Genomic DNA, 24,450 nt, shown 5'->3' on the forward strand with positions numbered 1-24,450 from the left:
TGTCAGCCCTTGTGACTCCCCTTAAATAGGGTAGACAAAGGCTTTGTTGCAACAAAGGCAATCTTTGTACCAGTATTGAAAGACCCTGCGAGACTCAACTCTCCTTACTTAAGTTCAACAGCATGTGAGCTTTTGTGAATGAGGCAGTTATCTTTGGTACAGTCCTGGACATGAGATACAGCCTTTTGCTCAAAGACCTCAGAGCTAAACCACAGCCAAAGGCAGAGGAGCTCAACAAAGGGATGTTTCCCAGGCACGTCACAGAGGGCTGTAATGGGTCACCATGGAAAAATTGCAGCCATAACCAATATATCGTTTGAAACAATTTGTGTATGGCATACGGCAAGGGAGGTGGTGAATTCGTAAAACAACAACAGAGGGGCCATTCAATTAAATAATTTTTCAAATACAGTAATTAGAAAAAGTACCTTGAAAATAGAACACTCACCCAAGAGTGTGGAAAGTGGTGCCAAGTCATCACAGCTTAGTGTAAAAACTACAAAAATATTCCTTACCTGCGCACTAGGCAATGCAAGTAGGAACAAGGAGTTATGGTTGGATACTCTCCTTATAGCGGTTAGGATCTGCATGCAAGGGGAGGTGGTGGAATGGAGCCAATTCTAGATGCTTCAAAGTGATAGCACAAGGAACACTTTCTGATCTGCCTGGCGGGGCAGTCACATACCAGCAAGGTTCGGAAGTGGGGAAAGCAGGAAGCCAAAGAACCAGCAATGTGAGCTCCTTACATCCTTACCTGAAAGGGAATAACCAGGTTAACTTGCTGTCCAACTTTTCTAATATACGTCTGCCGAAGCTGGCGAGGGAGGCGGATCTTGGGCTGTTCTGTGAATGAAAATATAAGGAGGTGAGAGCAAAAAACATGACAAGAACAGTTGGGTAGAAAAGAACAATTGAAGGTCCTCCAGAGCCCATGGGGATCTGGAAAGGCAAACGCCCAGAGGAGAAACAAAGAGGGTGATCCCTTTTGAAGTCATGGGATATGAACAAATATGACAAAGTGACAAGTTTGCTGGGAGGAGGATATTCAAATGAATGGTAGACCTTTAGCTAATTCGTTGCGTGAAAAAGGGGTCCAAGGAGGGTGTCGCCATCCAAATGAGGGTGCGTTGAGAGGTACTGGAGTTTTCTTTCCTGTGGTACTTGCACAACTTTGGCTTTTGGGATAGCATTACGGCTATAGGCATGAACTACAGTCTGCCTGCCTCCTTACTTCCTTGATGAAAGTATGTGTCGGAGGTTCAATCTTCATATTTAGACAATGCTGACATTGTGTGTTTGTGTGTCTGGGAGATGTAGGGGTTGTTTATTTGGTTTAATGGTGCATGCTGAGTATTTCGGCCATATTTAGGACAATCTGTCTCTGGGGTTGTTTTACCTCCATACAGAAGGAGGAGGCCAGAGGTGAAGAATATGCAGGGTGGAGAGGATCTTGGGATGCCGATGCAGAGACAGGATAAGAATTGTTTCTAGGGCAAGGGAGCTGCCTTTGGTCCCCTTTTGGCACCCCAACAGTCAAGGGAGCCGACTTATGAAATTCCCGAGGGGTGCCCTAATATAGGAAGTGACAGAGGTAGCAGTTATATGACCGCATTTATACGTTGTCACCAACTTGTTGCGAGGGGGTGGGGGGAGCGCTGAACAGGGGAAACATTTTCTAGCATGTACAGCATATACTAAAGTCAAGTAAGAAGGAGGCTTAAACCATCCAGTTGCATTCCAGTAGGCCGACACTGCCCCTACTCCACCTTCTATAATCATCCAGGTTGTAGTAGCCCTCAAAAGGCAGAGCAACACAACTAGGAGTGTGTCAAACCTCAGAGCAAAGACTATGCGTGTGCCCCCTACCTTGGCGCACAATCTCCCTAATTTGGTGCAAATCTCGCAAGTGGATGCATGGGAATCCCATGCGTGTGTGTGGGCTGCAGACCCCGGATCACATGCTCACTTCTTCAGTGTGAAACTCTGGCCAAGGCTCTTTGGGCAAGCATTCAGGATGGGTCTCACACATTTAAACAGTGTGATATATTGAGTCGGCACCTCACTCCTTGGAGCATAGTATACCCGTTGCTGGTAATCTCACAACTGAACGTATAGTTTCATTCTTGGTCATCTCAGTGACCCCATGTATATTAATGGAGACAGTCTCCCATCTGGGAAGAGAATTATATTTCTGTTAAAACACTCTGAATTCTCACTCGAGTTTTCTCGATCTATAGATCCATACCATATTAATTCATTGTGTGTGCAGGGGTGATGAATTGTGTCTGAGAGAGCTTATTCTTTCATTAAGGAGAGATAAAGGGGTAACAACCCCCTGTATGTGGGATCAGGCTCATTTTGCCCCATGGCCCCTCACTCCAGAATAAGTGAGCAGGTTTTAAGACCCTGCTGATTCTGCTATCCTACAGGCTCGAGCCTTCTATCCCTTGCCCCATCATGGCTTCCAACATTCTGAGCAGCAGCTTATGTACAGCAGGCAGCTCGGGATATGCCTGTTGCCAATTTAATGTAGCCAGATCTACTTTTTAGACACTGGGAGAGTGCCATGAACCCACATTGGTGGTGAAGAAGCACTCAACATACAGAACACAATGGTATAGTGTTGCAGTCTTGCTGAAAAATGACAATTTGGTCTGTTTAAATGTAAATCATAGTGGCTGAGAAGTGCAGGCACTGTGCCATTAATAATAAAGCAGCTGTGGTGGGTGGAAGTGCTGCTTCGGTGGCACCAAGAGTATGCAATTCCCTGCGGGGTAGTGTTGGTCATTTCCTATTGAAGTGTAGCAGCCCTATTGAGAAGTGCCATTAAAAGTGAAGCTGTCCAGTAGACTGGATCAGTGCTGCCCCATAAAAGGTGTAGAAGCCTCTGTGAGAAGTGGCAGTACTGTCCCAACGGTGAGAAATGTAGTATTTTCACATTATCTATGCTTAAGCACTTTGGGTTATTGAATAGTGCTGCTACATTCTGAGTAATTCCATCCCTTTAAATATATTAGCTTTTGTATAACCACGACAGTGTTGAGTTATTCTGATGATGATGAAGATGATATCAGACTTGCTCAATAGTTCTGGTTCTCTATCATTAAATGTACTTCAGATCTTCAGAGTCTCGGGAGGATAGCTCAGGGGCAAGCAAGACGACATGGAGCAACACAGGTTTGATCCCTCGGTCTGCGCTTAGAAACCTCTGGGTATTACGTGCATAATAAATAACAAATTAAAATTTAAATAAATAAAACTGCAGAGAAGTGCTGGTGCCTTGTCAATAAGAGTGTAGCAGCTCAACTGAGAAGTGCTGATGTTGTCCCATCAAAAGTATAGCAGCCCCACTAAGATGAACTAGCATTGCCTCAACAAAAGCATAGTATTACAATTATAGAAGCCCTGTTGCCAAGAGGGGTGTACAGATGTACAAATACATGAAACTCAAAACGATTTTTAGAAAATGAGGGACAGACTTGCTTTGCATCGTTTTGGGTTGGGTGTACCTCTACATCTGTGGACGCCTCTTGCGAAGAGTGGTGCATAGATGTACAAATACACCCAACCCAAAATGATTTTTTAGAAATTGAGGGAAAAGGCTTGCTTTGCATCTGTTCCTCCATTTCTAAAAATAGTGTACAAATACACCCAACCCAAAAAGATTTTTAGAAATTGAGGGACAGACTTGCTTTGCATCTGTGCTTCCATTTCTAAAAATCGTTTTGGGTTGGGTGTACCTCTACATCTGTGCACGCCTCTTGCGAAGAGTGGTGCATAGATGTACAAATACACCCAACCCAAAATGATTTTTTTAGAAATTGAGGGACAGGCTTGCTTTGCATCTGTGCCTCCATTTCAAAAAATCGCTTTGGGTTGGGTGTACCTCTACATCCGTGCACCCGGGTGCAGAGATGTAGAAGTATACCTAACGCAAAACGATTTTAGAAACTGAGGGACAGATGCAAAGCAAGAGCCTCTTGCTTTGCATCTGTCCCTCAATTTTTAAACATCGTTTTTTACCCGGCTTTCACCCAGGCCGCCAGAGAGAGACACAGTATAGATGGAACAAAAAGCCATCCATACTGCGTCTCTTCTCTGCGTCCCGGAGGGGGGGCTCAGCCCCGACTTCATTCTGCCAGGGGGTGCCCGGGCCCCGGAGCCCCCGCGTACTCGGCGCACCTGCCAACAGTAGGGGGTGCCAAAATGGCCTTAGAATTCCAATACAAGCCGCAAATGTGTCCAAATGTCCAGTAAAGGAGTGGGCATAGAAGGATAAAAGAGAAATTACTCACCAGCAATGTTGTTTCTATAGATTATTCTCCCGCAGATTCCTCATTAGATAGATATGCTTCCAGCGTCAGCTGCTCTAAAAACATTTCGACAGGGGGCGTAGTACACCTCGACTCGGCCGGCAATGCATCTTGACTTGATGCGGCGGTCGTCGACTCCGGACGTGACGTCGGTCATCATATATATATATATATATATATATATATATATCACGTCAATAAGCCCGTACCTCAGTTCCCCACCCTATTTTCCCCAAAGCTCTGCCACTGCTGCAGAGGAAGAATCGAAAGATTTGGGAGAAACAGCCACAACTCACACAAAAATAAAACCAAAATGTAACTTTTTTTTTGTTAATGAGGAAAATGGAGGATCACACATGAAATACAGAGCAGCCCCTCGATAGAGGTAGCTTGACTCCACCTCTCAAAAAAGAAATCAGTTTCAGAACTGTCAACACTTTGAAAGCGGGGTTGGATGGAAGAGCGGTGAGGAATCTGCAGGAGAAGAATCCATAGAAAGAACATTACTGGTAAGTAAATTCTCCTTCAATTGATTACTTTTCTACTGCAGATTCCTCATCAGATAGACTCCCCAAGCAGTTTGTACTGCAGAGTCGGGATGAAAATCCGTAAACCAGGAAACTTTGTAAAACCGCCCTCCCAAAGCGAGCATCAGCTCCACAGGCCACATATATGCAATAGTGTTTGGTGAAAGTATGCAGCGACGACCATGTCGCCGCTAGGCAGATGTGCCTTACCGGCACACCTCTCTGCAGTGCCGAAGAAGCGGCCACACCCCTAGCCGAGTGGGCTTTGATACCCAGTGGTAGATCTTTCACTGACGCGTGGTAACATTCTGAAATACAGAGGGTTATCTATCTGGATATGGTTTGTTTAGACACCGGCATGCCCTTTCTGGACAGAGAGAATGACATGAATAGCTGGTACTCCTTCCTATAGTCTGATGTTCGCGCAACAGAAATAATAAGGGCCCTCTTGGGATCCAACCTATGGAATATCTCCTTGTACTTGGAGGGGTGAGGAGGCTAGTAAAACACAGGCAGGTCTATGGTCTGTAATAAATGAAACTCAGACACAACCTTGGGCAAAAACCCTGGTCGTACCATAAGATATACTTTCTCCCTGAAAAAACGAAGAAATGGTGGTTTGCACGACAGGGCCTGTAACTCACTAATCCGCTTGGCTGATGTAATCGTCACCGAAAAGCAGTCTTGAACATCAGTAAGTGTATGGGGCATGAATGTAAAGGCTCAAATGGAGCCGCCATAAGAAAGGTTGGGATCAAATTAAGGTCCCAGTCTGGAAACATGAAGGTAACAGGCACAAACTTATTCACAAGCCCTTTCAGGAATTAGGACATAACCGGGATCTTAAAGAAAGACCATTGCTCCAGTGACCTTTTGAAAACAGGTAAAGCTGGCAAGTATCCTTTGACTGTTGTAACCTGAAGGCCCGAAGAGGCCAGTGACAGCAGGAACTCCATCCCTGCTGTGGTGGGGCAGGAGATGGGGTGAATCTCAGGTTCCCTGCACCATGCCTCGAATCTTTTCAACCTGCATGCATACAGCGATCCTGTTGAAGTTCTGCGTGCAGCCAGTAGCACCTCAAGTACCTCCTCTGACAGGTCCCAGTCATCATACCTCATCATCTCAAGAGCCACGCATGCAGGTTGAGGGATTTTGGGTTTGGGTGAAGTACCCAACCCCCAAACTGAGATAGGAGGTCCAGCCGATGAAGCAGCCGGAGAGGTGGGCAGATGGTCAAATTCAGAAGCTCTGAGTACCACGTTCTTCTTGCCCAATCTGAGGCGATCAAGTTCAGCGTTGCTCGGAACCTCCTCACACTCCTGGGAATTACAGGAATTGGAGTGAAGGCATAATGGAGGTCGACGTGCCACTCTACTAGGAACGCATTCCCCAGTGACCCTCTCGCCAGGAATTCCCTTGAGAAAAACTGTCTGCACTTTCTGTCGGGCTATGTGGCAAACAGATCCACCACCGGGGTACCTCACTAAGCGTAGATCACTTCTAGGACTTCTTGGCACACTTTCCACTTGTGTGAGATCGTCCTCCGCCTGCTCAGAGTGTCCGCTAATGCGCTCTCCATCCCCACCAAATATACTGCAGAGACCGAAATCTGATTCCATAAAAGCCTGAACCACTGCTGCATTTCCTCTCTGAAAAGGAGGAGGGAGCGCACACTTCCCTGCTTGTTTAGGTAGTGTCATGATCAGGACATGTTTCCTTTTGAGAGAGAGTGCAAAAGCTTTCAGGGCTAGCCTGATCACTCACAGCTCCAGCCTGTTGATGTGCCACGTGGCATCCATTGTGGATCAAAGGCCGCTCACCTGAAAATCCTCGCAGTGAATGCCCCAACCCTTCAGAGACACATCAGTGACCATCCTCACCTGAGGCCACAGGGGCTAGAAAGCTGCTCCTCCATCATGTTCGTGTTCTGGCCCACCAAGAGAGATTGTTGGCCACCGGCTTGGACACCTTAGAATGTCCTTTAAGGTGCCAACGTACTGGGACCATTGACCCTGTAGCAGCCACTGCAGTGACCGTATTCGCATTCTGGCCTCTGGCACTAGAAAATGCAGAGGCCATGAGGCCTATGAGGTGGGGGAAGGAAACCGCTGGAAAGGTGGTGTGGGTCTGGAAATTAAACCATCTGTCTGACGCTGGCTACTCTCTACTCGAGGGATGAGGGGAGCCCCCTCTTCCTGAGTTTTCCAGGACTGCTCTGATGAACTGGAGCTTTTGCATTGGTGTCATGTGGGACTTCTGAAAGTTCACAGAGAAGCACAGCCTCTGCAGTAGCAAGCAAGTGACTTCGAGCTGTGATTAAACTCGCTTTGCTGACTCTGCTCGGATCAGCCAGTCATCCAGGTATGGAAACACATAAATGCTGAATCTCCTGAGGTGAGCCGTGACTACTTCCATTAGTTTCATAAAGACCCTGCTGTGGAGATCAACTCAAAGGGAAGCACCTTGGAACTGGAATCTCAAGAATTCTGTGTGCTTCTGATGGATAGGCACGTGGAAATAAGCATCTTGAAGATCTCACAAGTCCAGCCAGTCCTGAAACTGAAGAGCGTGAAGGATCTCTCTCAACGTCACCATTTTGATGTTCCTGTGGCCTTATTTCCACTTAAAAATGGCCACAGATTGGCTGAACGTTTCAACATCTGCAAGGAACTTGCCAATTCTACTTCTGTCTCTACTCCTCCTCTTCCTTCCCAGGCCCTCTGCACAAGCTTGGCCACCCACCCCTCCCTTGAACCCAGGCCTCTCTTGGCCCCTCTTTCTCCTTGCTCTCCTCCTTCATGCCAATAGTGCCGGATGTGGTCACCAAGACAGTCTGCTCTATGAAAGTATTGTCCAAACAGGTGCCCCCTGCTCCTCTAGAACTATCAAGGACAACATTGCCTATCCTACTCACTCCTTGGTTCAGTAACTATTCCTTTGCCACTTGCTCCTTTCCATCACCCTTCAAGCATTCCCTTGTGCACCCCTTCCTGAACAAGCCATCTGCAGACCCTTCCTGCCCAGCTAACTACTGCCCTATCTCCACTTCCCCTTTCCTGGGCAAACTCTTGGAAATGTTGGTCCTCTCCCAACTAATCCATCATACTGAATCTGTTGGCTGTCTTCCTGACCACCAGTCTGGTTTCAGAGCAGCCAGATACATGGAAACTCCTATCCTGAAGACCCGTGATGGCCTGCTCTCAAAACTTGATTACAACTCTCCCTTTGTTCTCATCCTCCTCGATCTTTCCTGCGCCTTCGACACAATCAATGATTCCACCCTCGTAAATTGGATTTGTGAAACCCTAGGTATCACTGACCGGGCACTGGATTGGTTGATCTCCTTCCTCTCAAATAGGCCCTCTCTAGTTTAGCTGGGACCATTCCTCTCCTCTATCTCACTCTCCACTTGTGGCGTCCCTCAGGGTTCTACCCTCTCGCTGTGGCTCTTCAATATTTACCTTTCCCCTCTCGCCCACCTGATCTTCACCTTCTCTCCTCATTTTCAATGCTATGCTGGTGAGGCTCAGCTCTCCTTTAAGCTTCCCTCCTTTTCTTCCTCTCCCTCCTCTCTCATTCCTCACTGTCTGACTGTTATTCAGGCATGGTGTGCTTCTAACAATCTCTGCCTTAATGCCAGTAAGACTGAGATTCTTCGCATTAGGACTACTGGCTCATCCCACCCCCCACCCTCACCCTCCTGTGAGGCAAAAAATCTCGGTGTTATCTTCGACTCCTCTCTCTCCTTCTCACCTCACATCGCTGACCTTCTCAAGAAATCTCACTTTCAGCTTGAGGCATTCTCCCTTTCCTCACCTTCCCCCAGAAACTCAATGTCTCCAGAGCTCTAGTTCTCTCTAGGCTTGACTACTGCAACAGTTTCTTCCTTAATCTGCCTCTTTCCTCCCTCTGCCCTCTTCAACTAATCCTGTGCCCTCTTCAACTAATCCAGAATAGGACTGTGAGACTTATTCTTGGCCTCGCCAGCCCTAAAAACTATCCACTGGTTGCCTGTGGCTACAAGGATCAAATTCAAGACCCTCTGCATCATCCACAAGGCATTCTGGGGCCTGGGACCACACCACACCCAATGCTCTCCCTAAATAGCTCCCTGCTAGAATTCTTCGGTCTTATAGCTCTAACTCTCTACAAGTCATACGCTTCTCTAAACAGCAAGTGGGTGGGTAGATCTCTTTCTTCAGCTGGAGCCTCCCTCTGGAATGGCCTTAATGCCCCTCTCCATCTTGAGTCGAATCTCCTTAGATTCCGGAATCTTCTCAAGAACTTCCTCTTCTCCTCCTCAATCCTGCTCTCCCTCCCCTGCTACGTCCACCTGCCTCAATGTCTGGTTGCCTCTATCCCTCATGAGCCTTACTGGGGCCAGGCCCTCCTTCGACCAGTCTCCCCTCATCCCTTCTACCAGCACCTGCCCTCGGGCAGCCTTTCCCAACTAGCCTACTGAGGCTGGTCCAGCCCCCTCCCTTGCACTAGTTGGCCCCCACCCTTTGTTCCCTGAGCACTTGCCCTCCTGGTCCTACCTTAGCACTTGCCCAGCTCCTAGGCCCCTCTGCCCACTGCACTTCTCTTTCTTCCCTCTCCCGGCACTTCCTGTTATTGCACTTGCACGTTCCGAATGCCACAAGGCTTAGTAGGGCCGTTACTGTTATTTTTGTCCCCTGCACTCCTCTCCCCCGTGGGGTGCCTGGAAACACTTTTTGATGTATAGGCGTCATTCAAATGCTCAATAAATAAATAAAATAAAATGTTCTTTCCTCAGGAACTTGTTCAAAGCCCTGAGGTCCAAAATGGGACTAAGTCCTCCCCCTTTCATGGGTACCAGGAAATAACAGGAATACCAACCCGATACTCTGCTTCCATGGCACCCTTCAAAAGTAGGGTTCTTAGTTCTTCCTGGAACTCCTGTTCTGGTTGATGAGGCAGAGAGGGTGGTCCGTCTGGCGGTCTCCTTGGAAAAGGCAGACAGTAACCCCACTGGATGAGATGCAAGGCCCAAGAGTCAGAGGTAATCTCCTGCCACTGGGGCCAGTGCTTGCCAATCCTTCTTCCAACTGGGGAACATGGAGGGAGAACTCAAAGCGGCTTTGAGGGCAGAGCAGCCGCCCTAGCCACCGCTGCGCAGTTTGTTGGCATCTAAAGGCTACTCTGCCCATGCTGAAGCACGTGAAATGCCTCTGCCACTGCCTGGGTTGCAGGAGCTGCGCTTTCCTTCCAAAGGGAACGTACCTTCTGTACACCCACCCTCTGGACGCAAAGCTAAAGGAAGGTTTAAGTGGAAGTTCCACTGCTAGGCTCAGTGACTTGGCAGCTAGCTTCGAGTCCTTACATTTTTCCAGGGACTCATCGGCAGCCTTCAGGTTCTCGCCATCAAAGGCAATATCCAAGAACTTTCCCTGGACATTTGGCAAAAAACCTTAATCATGCAGGTACGCCTGCCCCTCAGAACTGTAGCTGATCCCATTGCTCTTCAGATTCAGTCAGCAATGCCCAGGCCTGTTTGCAAAGACTGGCGGGCCACCTCTTTTCCATCACCCATCATCCACAATCCGCAAGAACCCATCCTACATTTCTCCTCCGGGAATATGTTCTGACGCTTCCTCGATTGCCTTCCAAAGACCAAAAGTGTATTTTGCAAATGTGCATGAAGCATTTACAGCCTTTAGGGCCAGACTGCCCAATGCAAAAACTGTCTTCTCAAGGGTGTCAGACTTTTTACCCTCCATATCAGTAGAGAGATTGGATCTGGGTGTGGCGGGTCTAGTATCGACCGTGGCAGCTTGGATAACTAGGCTTTTCGAAGGCGGATGGGTGGAGAGAAAAGATGGATCGCCCCTTGCTGGCTTATATTTTTTTGTGAATTCAGAATTCACAGGAGGGGTTGAACACAGCTTTTGCCACAAGCTGACAACAGGGTCAGCAATGGCTGTGTTGAAGGGCAAGGCCCTCTCTGTCGGGGGCCCTTAGTCAAGGATGTCGGTGAGAGCATAGCCTGACAGTGGTTTGGCAGAGGCACCCAAACCTAGGGCATCTACCAGCCTGTCTACTCTGGTGCGGTACTGGGCATTTGCATGTCCATAGGGATAGGCTTGTTGAATTTCTAAGTCGGGAGAAGTGTCAAAGCCACTCGCAGCCTGCAGTCGGTGTGCCAAGGTGAGTAAATCAGTCTGGTCAGAGAAAATAATCCATGCCCCCAGAGCACCCACTTGATGGTCCAAGACCAAGAGGTACTTGGTCACTGTCATCGTCGAAGATCGTTGACATTGTGTTGAAAAATGCTGATCAGGACTGAGGGACATACGAATGATCGGGCACCAGCCCTGATGGATTTGCGCCAAATGGCGCTGATAATGACTTGGATAACATGACTGTTTTAGCAACAGGCGACGCCGAGCCTGAGGGCATCTTTACCAACACAGACTTCTTGGGGCTGGAATCACCAGGCACCACTGAAGTTGCCGAGGCCTGCTGAGCCGAGGCATGAGCCATACCTGCTTTAAACATCTCCAGAATCTACTATTTAAAGGCCTCCCCTCTGCCCTATATGTAGATGTTGGGCCCAATGACGACTTAGCACGGTCTTCGGAAGAGTCAGACTTGTGCCTTCGCCAGCGTTTCTTTTTGTGGGAGGATGAAGAATGGCTCCGGAAATGTGATTGTTTTTTTGTTTTTGTCCAGTACCTGTCCTCCTTTTCAGGGGTTTGCCCTTCTGTATCGGGCTCTGACGACTGAGTGGCCGAGCGAGCAAGAGACTTAGATGGGGACTGACCGAGCGTGAGATTTGCCACCCTCTCCTGAAGAGTGATTTCGGGTTCATCTTCATACAAGAACCGCAATCCCTAATGACATGACCAACACTGTGGCACCAACACGCAGACACTGTGTTTGTCCGTAATAGATATTTTGGAATCACAGTCCTTGCACGTTTGAAACCGGAAACCTTGGAAGAGGACATTCAGGCGAAATGAAGTCAAACTTGATGAAAAAATGTTGACAAAACATTTTGTGACGAAAAAAGGTTCTCTAACGAGAGTTGTTCCACTGAGCAGTGTGCTGAGAGTGCGGAAAAAAGGAACTGAGGTACGTGGGCTTAGTGGCATTGTATATGTACGAAGATCGACATTGCGTCTGGAGTCGACAACCGCCACATCAAGTGAAGATGGACCGACGCGACGGCCGAGTCGAAGTGTACTACGCCCCCTGACTAAATGTTTTCCGAGCAGCTGATGCTGGAAGGATATCTATCTGATGAGGAATTTGAAGGAAAATATCAATCCATTGAAATGCCACTTTGCCGAGGTAGCACTGGCCCTGCATAAGAGAGGGTTGGAAAGCATTAGTCGAGTATTAGCAGCACATAACGAATAAATGCACATGTGAGTACTCACGCACTATCTCCCGGATAGTAACAGGCTGGCCCAGTGTAGTTGGTTCACTCTGCCCGGCAATATTCACAGTGCGCACCCTGAATAAGAGCTTCTGGCCTGTAGGAAGGCCTTTCACTGTGTAGCCACATCGCTCCACCAGTTCCTTGTTGGCCACCACCCATTCCGTGGCTACAAAGAGAAAAAGATGAGGTCACAGCATTTAGAAGGTTTGTCATTGTCCAAGAATAACTCAAACTGGCCCTGTTGATTGTGCGGTGATACGAGCTTAGCTTAAGAGTTATTTTCCAAGTAAGTCGGTGATCCTCATTCTCCCTTGTGGCATTTGAGTTTGTGATCCACGAGCACACACACAGAAGGGTTTACAGCAGTCTGCAAATTTTTTGGGGTGCCTTATCAATGAGTAAAAGGAAAGAAAGTTATATTCATAAAGTAAAAATAAAAAGAGTAAACTATTAGTCACTACTTCGAATAATTTTTGACCTCGAACAGCTACTAAAGTCTCGAGTTTTACTCTTCTTATTTAAGTTAATAACTTAAGAACGGTTAGAGGGAGAGATTTCTGTGTCCAATCAATAGAATGGTTGCCTGCACTATGCCCAGAATCAGCAGAAGAGGGCGAACCCCTCTTTAAAGCTGACACAGGCTGCATCAACCAAATACCAGATCCTTCAATACCCCATACAGTCAACAAATGCAAAACCATCGATCAGAACTTCAGTAGCATAATAAGACCAACTGCCACACTGACAACACTAAGCAAGCCACGTAGAGGCTCCCAGTCCAACTCATCAATTTACGTGACACCCCAGGAGGGAACACTCTCACAATGCCCTCTCTCACTTGACGGATCAGCATCCTTAACACCATAACGACCACCTTAAACGAACCTCGGCAACGTAGTTAGTTAAACCCTCAATCACCCATAACATCTTCCCAGGCACACTCAAAACAGGATTGAGCCTCCCACTACTAAGGGATCCCACATTGAATCCAGACTCTCGCCGATTAGCAGCATATCACTAACCTGCTCTTCCCCAGGAAGATAATCGAAAATGTAGCTGCCAGAAACAATGAACAACAACCTCCCATGACTGCAATTTGGCTTCAGGCCGAAAAGCAGCACTGTAAGGGCGTCTATCCAATCTTTGATGATGCCTTCCTCTGCAAGTACAGTGGCGACCCAGGCTTTTAGTCGTTGCCAGTGCAACAGCCGCTGTCGACGCTGTCAATCATGAAGCCCTGATAAACACAGGGATGCAGAGAGGGAAGGACTGAGCAGACCCCACTCAGTCAGCAGCTGAGCAGTGGCGAGATGGAGACGTTTGCACACAGAGTCACTCAGAGGTCGCCAACCAAAGAATCAAGATTCATCAGTAAGCTGATGAAGCAACCATATCTGAAAGTCAAACAAGGGTGTGGGAGCCCCTCTAGTGAGAACATTGTGAAAGGTGCAGTGAGCTAAAACATAGCTGTAGAACCTCCTGATGGAGAAGAAATTCGATAGAACAGGGCAGTTACTGTGAATGCAGGCTTAAATCCAAAGACAGCAAGGAAGAGAGCAACAGACAAAAAGGGAGGCCGTTTAAGGACCAAAAAGACCACAAGAGACAGAGAGCAAAGCAAGAAAGGAAAGCAAATGGAATCTGGAACCTTGCACCTTAATGCCCTTTGTGTGACTAGCTATGTGTTGCGATGAGTGCCAAAGAGTCCCACTGCTTTCCAATTCCCCTTCCACATCTTGGGTGATACTCACAGCCCTCAGGGCAGTACTCTATCAAGTAGCCATCAATTCCGCCGGCGCCGATGCGGTCTGGGGGCCTCCACTTCATGGTGCACGTGGTGTCAGTCACATCTTCGATGGTAAGGTGCAAGGGCTCGCTGGTCGGTGCTGCAAGACAAGACATCATCAATACGAGTTTCAGGAATCCTACAAGGGCTGCAGTCTTAAAACCCCAGTGCCTCTGAGAACACATACTCACATTCTGCCACTACCAGATTCATAGGGGAATGTATTGTGCAGAGCCCAAAAGCAGCAAACTTACCACTTGCCTTCAGTGTCTCTCTGAACCTCCCATTTAAAGCACTGAACTGGCATTAATAGATTGCATTTGTGGGGATGGCATGGACAACTAAGAGTATTCCAGATAGACTGGGGCAAAGTCAAACTTGTAAAGGATTAATCCAGCACTGACAGCCTTCAGAAGCCTTATCCTGTTGGGAGGGCTCATGAATTCTGATTGGCTGGAGCATCAGTGAAGCGATAACAGTCTCACTAATGGCAAGGTTAATGGGGTTGGCCATCCCGATGGGGACTTGACTCATTTCCTCTACCCATGGATTGTAATATATGTCTTATATATTTGGCATAGTGTGTTAGGGCTTTGTAGATAATAATGTCTAGCATGGATCAAAATCGGGCCGTTCATAATGATCTCACTGACATGCTAAACAGTGGTATAACAGGGCATTTACATCTTAAATGATGTCTCTGTGGATTGTCATTGACCATCCATCCTATAGCACATGCCACTCCCTAAAAGGCGATTTTGTGGGGTTACTAATGTTTGCTTTGATCATTCCCTCTTTCATATTACTGTGAAGTGTTAAAGTATGGACTGGGGTGGCTTGCTCTGCTCACACTTCTATATTAACAAACCCACAATCTGTGTGGTGTCCTCCCACACTCACCGATGGGCATGAATGGCTTGGAGACTTGACCTTGCTGAGAGATGCCAATGGAGTTGACGGCAAAGACTCGAATCTCATACATGACACCTTCAATCATCTTGGTCGATTCATAGGTCAGTTCTGTGTAGACCTCAAAGTTCATCTTCATCCAACGTTGGCTGCCCTTCTTCTTCCTCTCAATGAGGTAACCTATGAAATGGGGAAAAATATCACCATCTTACTAGCACAATTGTTCAAGAAATAGGATTGTGGATATCGATACACTCGCCACACAGCTCGCAAGAGTTTGTAATGGGAATTCAAGGGAATCTACCTACACATTCCACAAATGAAGGATACATTGTCCCAGTGCTCTCATGCTTAATCAATCACACTTCCCTTCTCTGCATGCTCTTTCCCTGCTTCCAAGACTATGGGAAATCTGTTACCGTAATGGTTTTGGTCAGAGAACCTCATGAGAACCATCCAATCTACAAGAAGCTCTCTGAAGACATATGAGGCTCCCCAAAGTAGCCACGGTATCTTTTCAATAGGAAACACTGACTTTTATATTTGCCAATTCCATTTTTCCCAAACAACATGAAAGATGTTATAGCAGCTGCAGAAAGTTTCAGACTACCCGATGTTCATCATGAAAAGCAAGCAAAGATTGGGGCCAGGTTTTAAACATTTGTTGTCTTTGAGAGAAATGTCTTTCTACTCTAGGGTGCGAGAACAGGGTTGTGTACATGTTGAAATCAAGATTTTGGCCATTATTGTTGGTAAAACCATGAGGTATACATACTCTTTTTAAGAATTAAGTATTGAGACATTGTTTAAACATGGGGATCCTGGCATGGATTTGGTAATATTGCTTCATGTTAGAAGCTGAACATAAGCTATTCTTGGGACTAGACATGTGGGGATATCTTGGACTGAGACTGGGTACAACGCGTATCCTTGAAAGAATGTCCTCTTTGGTGCATGGTTAGAGGGCTACGGTTTAAATCCAGTCAGTGTATGGGGGCAAGATTTAGCTGCATAGACCCCAGAAAAGTAAAAACAATGATAGCGTCCTTTGCAAATTCTTCCATGGGCACCCACTATTCAGTCTCGGTAAGATGAGAAAGGCTATTTGTATCTTTAGCTTCTCCTTAGTTTCTATTGCACTTCTGCTTATTATCTTTGCTTTTTCACCATGTTCAATGATGCCACTTCTAGTGAGGGTGTTTACTCAAGAAACAAAATCTGCTGGCTATGAGCACTTACCAGTAACAGCCTGCCCACCATCATACGCCGGAGGATCCCAAACAACGCTGGCCCAATCTTCCCCAACGCTGGTGATGCGCACAGACTCAGGGGGATCAGGAACATCTGTAAAGTATAAGGAGGAGACCCAGTGAATGGCGCCTCTTGAGTCTTGAGGACATGTCACTTATGGCTAGGATACCCCCATCTAAGGCTTTGTGTCCGCTTAGACTGGATGTCAGGTCTAAGAGTACTCACCATAGGAATTGCACACCATAACTTGCCAGTGACCTGGCTGACAATAATTAGCTGTGTATAATTAACTATTGGAGGAGCGTGCATACAAGAACATTTCAGATGCTCAAACACTACAGCAGACCAACCATTCATAGTTTTAGCTATTTTTGGGACTTTTTTATGGCCACAACCAAGGCTGGACCATACTACTCTCCAGAATGCAGAAGTTGTCTAACGCCATCTTGTGATGGTTTAAATGCACTCAGAGATCATCAGGCATGATCCTCCTGCACTGCATCTAGCATGGGTGGAGTGGCCCATTGCATCATGTGAAGGTCTTTTCTTTGACCAATCCACAACCGAGTATGCTCATAGACAACCATCCCAGGTGACGTTGCATTGAGCTATCCCCTATTGACTCAACTCTATGACACTGCTGCAACAAGGTTCGGCTCTTATTGGCCTATTTTCCTGGGTCAAGCCCCCTCTGAGTTCTGGAATTACCTAGGGCCCCAAATTCATCAATTCTGTCCTGCTTACCTACAACCTTGATGATGAGTGTGGCTTTGTCTTCACCAGCGGGATTGGTCACAATGATGTTGTAGCTGCCCTCATCTGCCCTGATGGCACCTTCAATCACAAAGCTGCTCAGCTCCTTCCTGAGGTCGACGCGAACACGGCCTTCAATGTCGGTGAATGGCTGTCATTGCACATAGAGTGACATGAAAAAAAGAGAGGAAGAGTGTGGGAGAAAAAAAAAGAGTAGGATAGGAAAGACAATGAAGCGGAGATAGTGAATTTAGAAAATGTAGTGAAGATATGGAGGAGAGAGAAAGGAAGAGGAAGTGGAGACCAGACAAGGGAGTTAGAACAAAAGGTCACAATTCATATGTTCCCCTGCAATGCACTGCAATAAGAGTTTATTTTGTATATTTGAAAAACGAAACAAGATCGATCAACTTCATATTTAATGTAATTACACAAATCTGGGCAATTTTCACGTAATATTCAAAAGCAACCCTCTTTTGAACTGTCATCTAAATTGTTTAAAACGCGTTAGAATGTATCATTCCAATTACAATCAGAAGTCTCTATGATCAGAATGTTCTAATGTCTTCAGCTGCAACGTAATACTCTTCAAGGTAATTTCACTCGAAGAAGTCATTCAACCTCGTCTTAAATACAGTGAAGGGGCAGTAAAGACAACTACCACTGGGAAATATCACACAGTAACTCTACTACTGAAAAGCATTAGTTCCAAAGACGCGGTTTAAGATTCATATTCAAACCAGATGGTCTCTAGATCAAACCATGTCAGGACATGCACTGGGTGAGGAGTGTTCATGCAGTGGTTTCATCATCTACTGATGCTTGGCGTTAACCGCAGTGATTGGATAAGGGGTTTGGGATGGTAAGTCGTTACATAGAGTGCGGTTTTACTGATGATTTACGGTGGCTCTTCAGCCGTGGGTGAGAACATTGGAGATTCAGATCCATCACTGGTAACACAGCAGCTTGCAGTGATCAGATAAAACCCATGGAGTTGCAAGCATTTATAAAGGGAGCAGTCCTATTGATCATTTTGCCTGAACTGGTGTTGGAATCTTCCAGAAAGGAGCAATGGCAAGGGGAGAGGAGTGGCAGTATAATCATGTTATGCAAGAGAGATGGAGGTTCACAGATAGAATACAGTGCACAAGGCAATCATATTCTTAAAGAGATTGATTCTCACCCAAATCGGTCCCTCCATTCTCAGTTGACCCACCATTACCCACTGTATACCCATGAATAGGTAGGAGCGTTCATATAAAAAAGCACTTCTGCTTAATGCTTACACCACAGGTAGTTATGGGGGGGGGATCTAAGAAACAGTAAAAAGGACATTGGCAAAGGAGTGTCTGTATAGGAAGCCAGTCTGACTATTTATGGTGCAACTCGAGCATGCGATGGAGTTGAAGTAAATGGATGGAGGGAGACAGGTTAAGGATGGGTCACGCTGAAACCATTTCTTCCTTTTGATGGTGACAAAGGAGCATGTATGGGAAATACAAAGAAGTAAAAGGATACATGGGGTGAGCAGTGGTTCTGTATAAATGAGCTCCTGGTCGTCCTCTCAGTGATCATCAGAAACTCCATTAAAAGAGGGAAACTGTTGTCTGAAGCCCTGTGGTTCAGTTCCTACCCAATTATGTCAGTGCCAGAAATTAGCGTGGGGTACACAATGTATGCTATAAAAATGAGAGTTATCACAGCTTCTATAACACGTAGATCTTAATGGCATAAACACATAGCCCATGAAAGCAATGGGCCGAAACCCCCTTTTCATCCTAATGCTTGCTCATACATAAAGTCACAAGTAGCAAGGTGCGCTTTAAGCAGTGGGGCCTTTAGTAAAGAAGTACCTACCATGTCACCCTTAAACCAGGCAACAGTGGGTGCTGGCTCGCCAGTGATGGGCACATCCAGACGCAGCTTGTTTCCGGCCACCACCACAATGGTGTTGGTGTGAGATGCACCCTGGCAGTCCAGATGGATCTTAGGAGGTTCTTTCAGGAGGAGAAACAGGCGAGAGGAAATATTTTAACATCCATGAGGCAAAGTAGGGAAGATATGCCAAAGAATTCTTAATGAAGCAAAGGATTTAGGGTGGAGGCTCTAAGTCTAACAATTGAATGTTTCTACAGTAGGGTCACTGCCTATGTTGCTTAATGTAGTCATCGAGGTATACACCAATGCACATGAAGAATCAGTCCGATTATTCTCCACCAGCTACAGGGAGATTGTGGTGGGGAGCGGAACCAGCATGGGAGGGCAGAAGAAACTGTGACAGCCCTGGGAACTCTGGCCAGGTGTGTGTCCCTCCTCCAAAGGATGATAGCTGCAGAAACATTAGACCTCAAAGTCTTTTCTGCATCAGCCCGCAGCGACACTTTCAAAACAACTTCAATGACAAGGGAAGTGAAAAATGTGAAGCAAAAGTGCAATACCTTGGCGTGGGACGAAGTCAACCTTAATCTCTGTAACAAAGAGAGAAAATGCATTAGCGTCATAAAAGGAGACGGAGACCATCGTTTTACAAAACAATTTCAAGAAAACCGATTCTAAATCTCACCCAAGAAGTTAAGCTTGGCGGACAGATAGAGTGCAAACCCATCAGGGACGAATGTGTAATCAGCCTCGTCCTCTGGCCTGACATCATCAATCACCAGCTTGTGGATCCTGAGTGGAAGAAAACACTGCTATGAACCACTGTGACCGCTGCATCTTCTCTGATGGCACCTGAGACTAGAGAAGATGAACAGAAGGCTTGCTATGGCAGGGCCAGCACGCGCTCTTAGGTGAGGAGTCCTACCAATGGTGCAGCACTCCAGCAGCTTAAGCAGCTTAAGCTTCCCAGAAAAGATGTGCCAGCCTTGATGATAGGCTCCAGCAGCGCCCTGTGAATTCTTTAGCATTCCAACAATGTACCTTTCCTTTGGCATAACCATCAGGGTGGGAAGAGCTGCGCATACTACCTGGCAGCATGCACAAGTATAACGCAATGAACTCACCCTCAATACGATCTATAGAACCTTTATCATAACACTGACTACTGCCATTCCTACACACATAACAACAATATAAAATATGCTGGGTTTATTTTTCCAAATCCACAGATAGCAAAAACAGGTGTAAAAACCAGACGTAAAAGTGTTATGACAGGTTTTGCACCTTATTTTGCATTCGACCACGATAGTACAGAACAGACTAACCGCTTTCGCCTGCCTTTTAAAGTCTGACTGCAAAAAACACGTGGTTTTATGCCAGCATGTTGATTTTAAAACCCATGGATTTCTAAAAGCCATTGGATTCCATAGCATTTATACTATTTTATGTTGTTCTGCACTTCGCAGCACAAATGATGAAAATTGCACAGAGAGGACCGATTTGCATAAAGGTACAAATGTAGGTGGTGCCTCCATACAATCTGCCGTTTTTGTAAAATGAAGCCCTCCGGTGGTCACTTTAAACATTGCACAGTGAGCCAACATTTTCACTTCTGTGCCAGTCTGTACCCCTAGTGCAATTCGCATGATTTGCACAACTAAGTTCAAAAAAGTGTAAAAACAGGTGCTATCACCATAACAATTTTTTCTACAGTCTGTAGTGCAAAAAGTGCAAAAGCTGCCTGCCAGTTACGCACAGGATAGAGCATTTAGTCGGGATTCCTCTGGAATCCACCTTCTCTTAGCAGGTGCTATAAACAGCAGATTCCCTAGGAATCCATTGGTTGTACACCAGCAGGAATATGTCATGATCGCATAAAACCATGTGATTTTTTTAAGGCTGATCAGGGATGTCTGGTGGACATTGTGATTATGTTTCGTGCCGCCACTCCACCTCCAAAAACTACAAAAATATCCTAGAGCGCAAAAAAGAGGTGTAAAGGAAAGCATACCATTTATGTGGCTCTCCTTTGCAGCGACTCTACAGGGACTAGGAAACTGTCGCCCTCTATGTACATTTAAGCCTGGCAATAATTTCGCATTTGTTCATGTCTGCATCATTGTATTGTAGTGCAATATATTGTTGCATGGTTCCACCATCGGTGTGATCTTGCTCTAGAACTGGCCTGGCAGGGGTGTTGCTAGGTCTGGAAAAGATCAAAGGCTACACTAATATCTGGACTCTCGGGACTCAGGGCTAGCTAGCCTTTTAGCTGTAACCGTGAGCTTCTATCCGGGGCTACAACCAAAAGACTCGGGACACGACTCCTGCAGTGCAGTGTGGTCTTCCTGTAGCAGTGCCACAATGCCCCCTATAGCTCTTGTGAAAGGCTGCTTCCAAGCATATGGCAGCCTGAGTTCAGGCGTCTTAATTCTGATCCAGCACCTTGCTAGACCCCAGCACGCTGAGATTATTGACCCCCGCCGCCGTGGCCCTCTGCTCCCATTTACCTGCCCTTGTGCGTCATGGTGAAGCGTTTGCTAGGCCTGATCTCCACTCCGTTCTTCAGCCACTTGCCAGTGACTTTCTCGTCCGACACTTCGCACTTGAAGACGGCTTGCTCAGCAGCCTTGACTGTCAGGTCGGCGATGTCCTGGATAACTTCCAGCTGTTTGTCTGCAGGCAATCGAGAAGAACATGAGTGAGCGGAAAAGCCACAATTGATCAACCGCACGTGTGTCGTGAAGTGATGTCTTTCCTCAGTATTTTGATGTAAAGCTGTTATGTTGTCCTGTCCTTTCATCAATAATGCTCCCTGCACAATAAACAGGTAGTGGAATGGGGTGTTTTCCCACATTTCAAAAGCACACCCTGATGCACAAAATGGATGCACTTTGAAATAGGAGAAAAAAGTAAGCATACCCCTGTCCTGTTTGTGATAGGAACCTGGCAAGGCTGGGTGGGTTGCCCAAGTGCAACACAGTTGCTTTTGGGAACAAAATGATGCTGTGCATTATGGGTCCCAACCCCCTTTGCCAACTGAGCCTTTACCACCCTCTGCCTCGAGGTGGAAAATTGAGTAAGACAAGTGGAAAATAATAGTCACATTCATTATTGCAGATCTTACAGGCTATTGACCTCCTATCAGCCAATCAGAATATTTAGAATGCCGTCAATAACTAATGGTATAGACTGCATTCTGAACATGATTCATGGAATTATTTGCGCCGAAAAACTGGGATTTGTGCGCCATTCTGCCCGCAATTCCCTGTTTAACAAATGGGGATTTGCGGGCAGAATGGCGCACAAATCCCTGTTTTTCAGCGCAAATAATTCCATGAATCAGTCTTCAAAAGTACACAGGCAAATAACACTGACATTTCCAGTCAAGATTTCTTTTAACAAGACACGTCCTCTCTGGAAGGACCATTTTTTTTCCTGCAACATTTTATTCAACATACGAAAGAGAAAGCTTAAATATGGGAAAATGTTTACGCTTCTTTTTTTTTTTATAGAGAAACTGTTTACTTTCACAAGTCACCTAATGCATGTTCATGTTAAATCCGTTTCAGTTCAACAAAGTTTGCAATTAAAATGCTCAACTTATGAAGACAACCACGCTATTTAAACACTAGAAAATAAAGCCATATTTAATTCACTAAATCAGTTTGTCTGTTTGCTCTCTGTATCCACTATTAAAGTTAACATGTTTTAATTCACCACCAAAACGTTGAAACATGTATTGCTTCGACCACCATGTGCAAATAGCCTTGTAGACCTCCGGAGGGGTCATTATCGCTGGGGATAATCACCCTTCCCCACATTATGGCACATGGTAAACGATAACGACCACTAACTCAGTCTGTAAAGCTACATCATTAAATGTGCAGTGCATAAAAGGGTATTTCCTGGACCCTCTGTGCATTTATTTTATCCTGACCAACAGTGGTAAGAGCTGCTGAAGCTTTGGTGGAAGTGCTAGCCTTCAGGCAGGGATATCTGTTTCCTTTTTGACATTTCATGATAACATGGTGAAATGCGCTCCCAGCGCCAAGGGCGTCGGCCATCACGGCCCGTCTGAAGCTGCAGGTGCCTTTGTGACTAAGGTGACCAGAATATTTCTGTGAACAAGGCAATGAAGAGCATCCTCCACACTTGTGTGATTCTTTGTACATTGGGCCCTACATTGTGTAAATCAGACAGGGATCGGAAAGGAATAAAGGAGAAATTGATGTGAGACCTTGCCAGCGCGCATGCATCTGATAACTGGACTGCATTTCCTTGTGTTATATTTGAGTTAGAAAATAGGGGTAAGTGAAAACAACTCCCCTGGGCCACAGATAAATAATGTTGCCCTTCAATTGCACATAGGTGCACTTCCTGACACATCTGTCTATGCTGAGCCCACTCCATGGTACCACTATGACCCACCCCCCATGCACGGTCAGTACACTTTAACCAACCACCTCTAGTTTGGAAGGGTTGCTCGATCACTCTTTCCTTTATGTGTACTGCGTTTCTGATCGAAACGCGCTTTACTCGTACTCAATAAAAAATACAATTCCCACTATGAATGCATGCACATACAATGAGAGACAGGCAGCTTCAAGATTCGCCCACCAAATGCCTGGCGTTTCATTTTGGAATTACTGAAAAAGAGAACTCTGGAAGTTTTCGCTGTAACTCTAAACTATTAATGTCCTTTACGTCACCTAATTCCTGACTTTGTTGACCTCTTTATACCCAGAAAATAGAAAACACGTTTTTCAATGGGATGGCGCCACTGAAAACGCGGTTGTAAATCCTGCCCTAGACCTCTAGAGACGCTTGTACATTGCAAATTCTCTCACGGATTTGAATTCTTCCTGTCCACGTCTATGCCTTTCCGGCCACACAGAAATACGCTTGTTTGGCCAGAATGCAAAGGAAAATGAGGGAAGGGGCTGAAGGGGGGGGGGGGGGGGAACAAGAGCAAGGAGAGGTATGAAAGGAGAGGGGTGCACAGTGTGTGTCACAAGACAATAACACTGAACATGAAAACTGTTGTAATGTAGCTTGCAAGTGTAATGGTTAATGTTTCTTGGAATATTCCTGTGCTCATTGTTCTATGAGCCCATAGCGTTCTTGTTTACTTTTGGACGTTCCGAAAGTGTCCGTTGAAGTTGTTGTTGCTGTTTATGAATCTCTGGCACTCTGCTCGGGGTCTTTATATCCTATAACTCAACAAAGCCCTAATATAAGCCTACAGAAAGTCTCATCCATCCTTTATAACAATGGCGACGAGGATGGGCTGATGTGACGGGGTCCCCCGCAGTTACAAGGACCGATGCCGCTCTACTCCATCCGAGTGCAGAAGCGGCCATTTTGGGACGTGTACTCCGGTGTGTCCCTGACCTCAAGTTAGTGCCCCTGGCGCGTTTCCAGCCCCTCCGAAACTCAGCATAACACCCGCACCAGCCTTCGTGAATGCGCGGCCCTTATGAACTCCGCTTGTTGCTTTCAGACGAACCTCCGGCTTTACCGTATATAACGGTATAAAGACGCAGTTACAATACGAACGCTCGTCCTGTATGTCGGAGCGTTTCATTCGAGTGCGAGGTCATCGGACGGCCACAGTATGAGACTGTA

General features: G+C 46.3%; 1 protein-coding gene across 2 annotated transcripts in view; it reads right to left on the reverse strand.

Annotated features, from left to right (window-relative positions):
* The window catches only part of MYBPC2 (myosin binding protein C2), a 241,323-nt gene that overhangs the window by 71,745 nt on the left and 145,128 nt on the right, over nucleotides 1–24,450 (reverse strand). For both annotated transcript variants that reach the window (XM_069636959.1, XM_069636949.1), the window contains 10 exons: nucleotides 21,333–21,498; nucleotides 19,508–19,614; nucleotides 19,383–19,412; nucleotides 18,802–18,941; nucleotides 16,936–17,095; nucleotides 16,180–16,284; nucleotides 14,932–15,120; nucleotides 13,997–14,131; nucleotides 12,244–12,411; nucleotides 755–843 (listed from right to left, as the gene is read on the reverse strand). In XM_069636959.1, the coding sequence (XP_069493060.1) occupies nucleotides 755–843; nucleotides 12,244–12,411; nucleotides 13,997–14,131; nucleotides 14,932–15,120; nucleotides 16,180–16,284; nucleotides 16,936–17,095; nucleotides 18,802–18,941; nucleotides 19,383–19,412; nucleotides 19,508–19,614; nucleotides 21,333–21,498 (1,289 nt within the window). The remainder of the gene's footprint in view (nucleotides 1–754; nucleotides 844–12,243; nucleotides 12,412–13,996; nucleotides 14,132–14,931; nucleotides 15,121–16,179; nucleotides 16,285–16,935; nucleotides 17,096–18,801; nucleotides 18,942–19,382; nucleotides 19,413–19,507; nucleotides 19,615–21,332; nucleotides 21,499–24,450) is intronic.

Source organism: Ambystoma mexicanum, chromosome 1q (genome assembly GCF_040938575.1).
Source record: "Ambystoma mexicanum isolate Mex_15411 chromosome 1q, UKY_AmexF1_1, whole genome shotgun sequence".
In the NCBI taxonomy this organism is placed as follows: Eukaryota; Metazoa; Chordata; class Amphibia; order Caudata; family Ambystomatidae; genus Ambystoma; species Ambystoma mexicanum.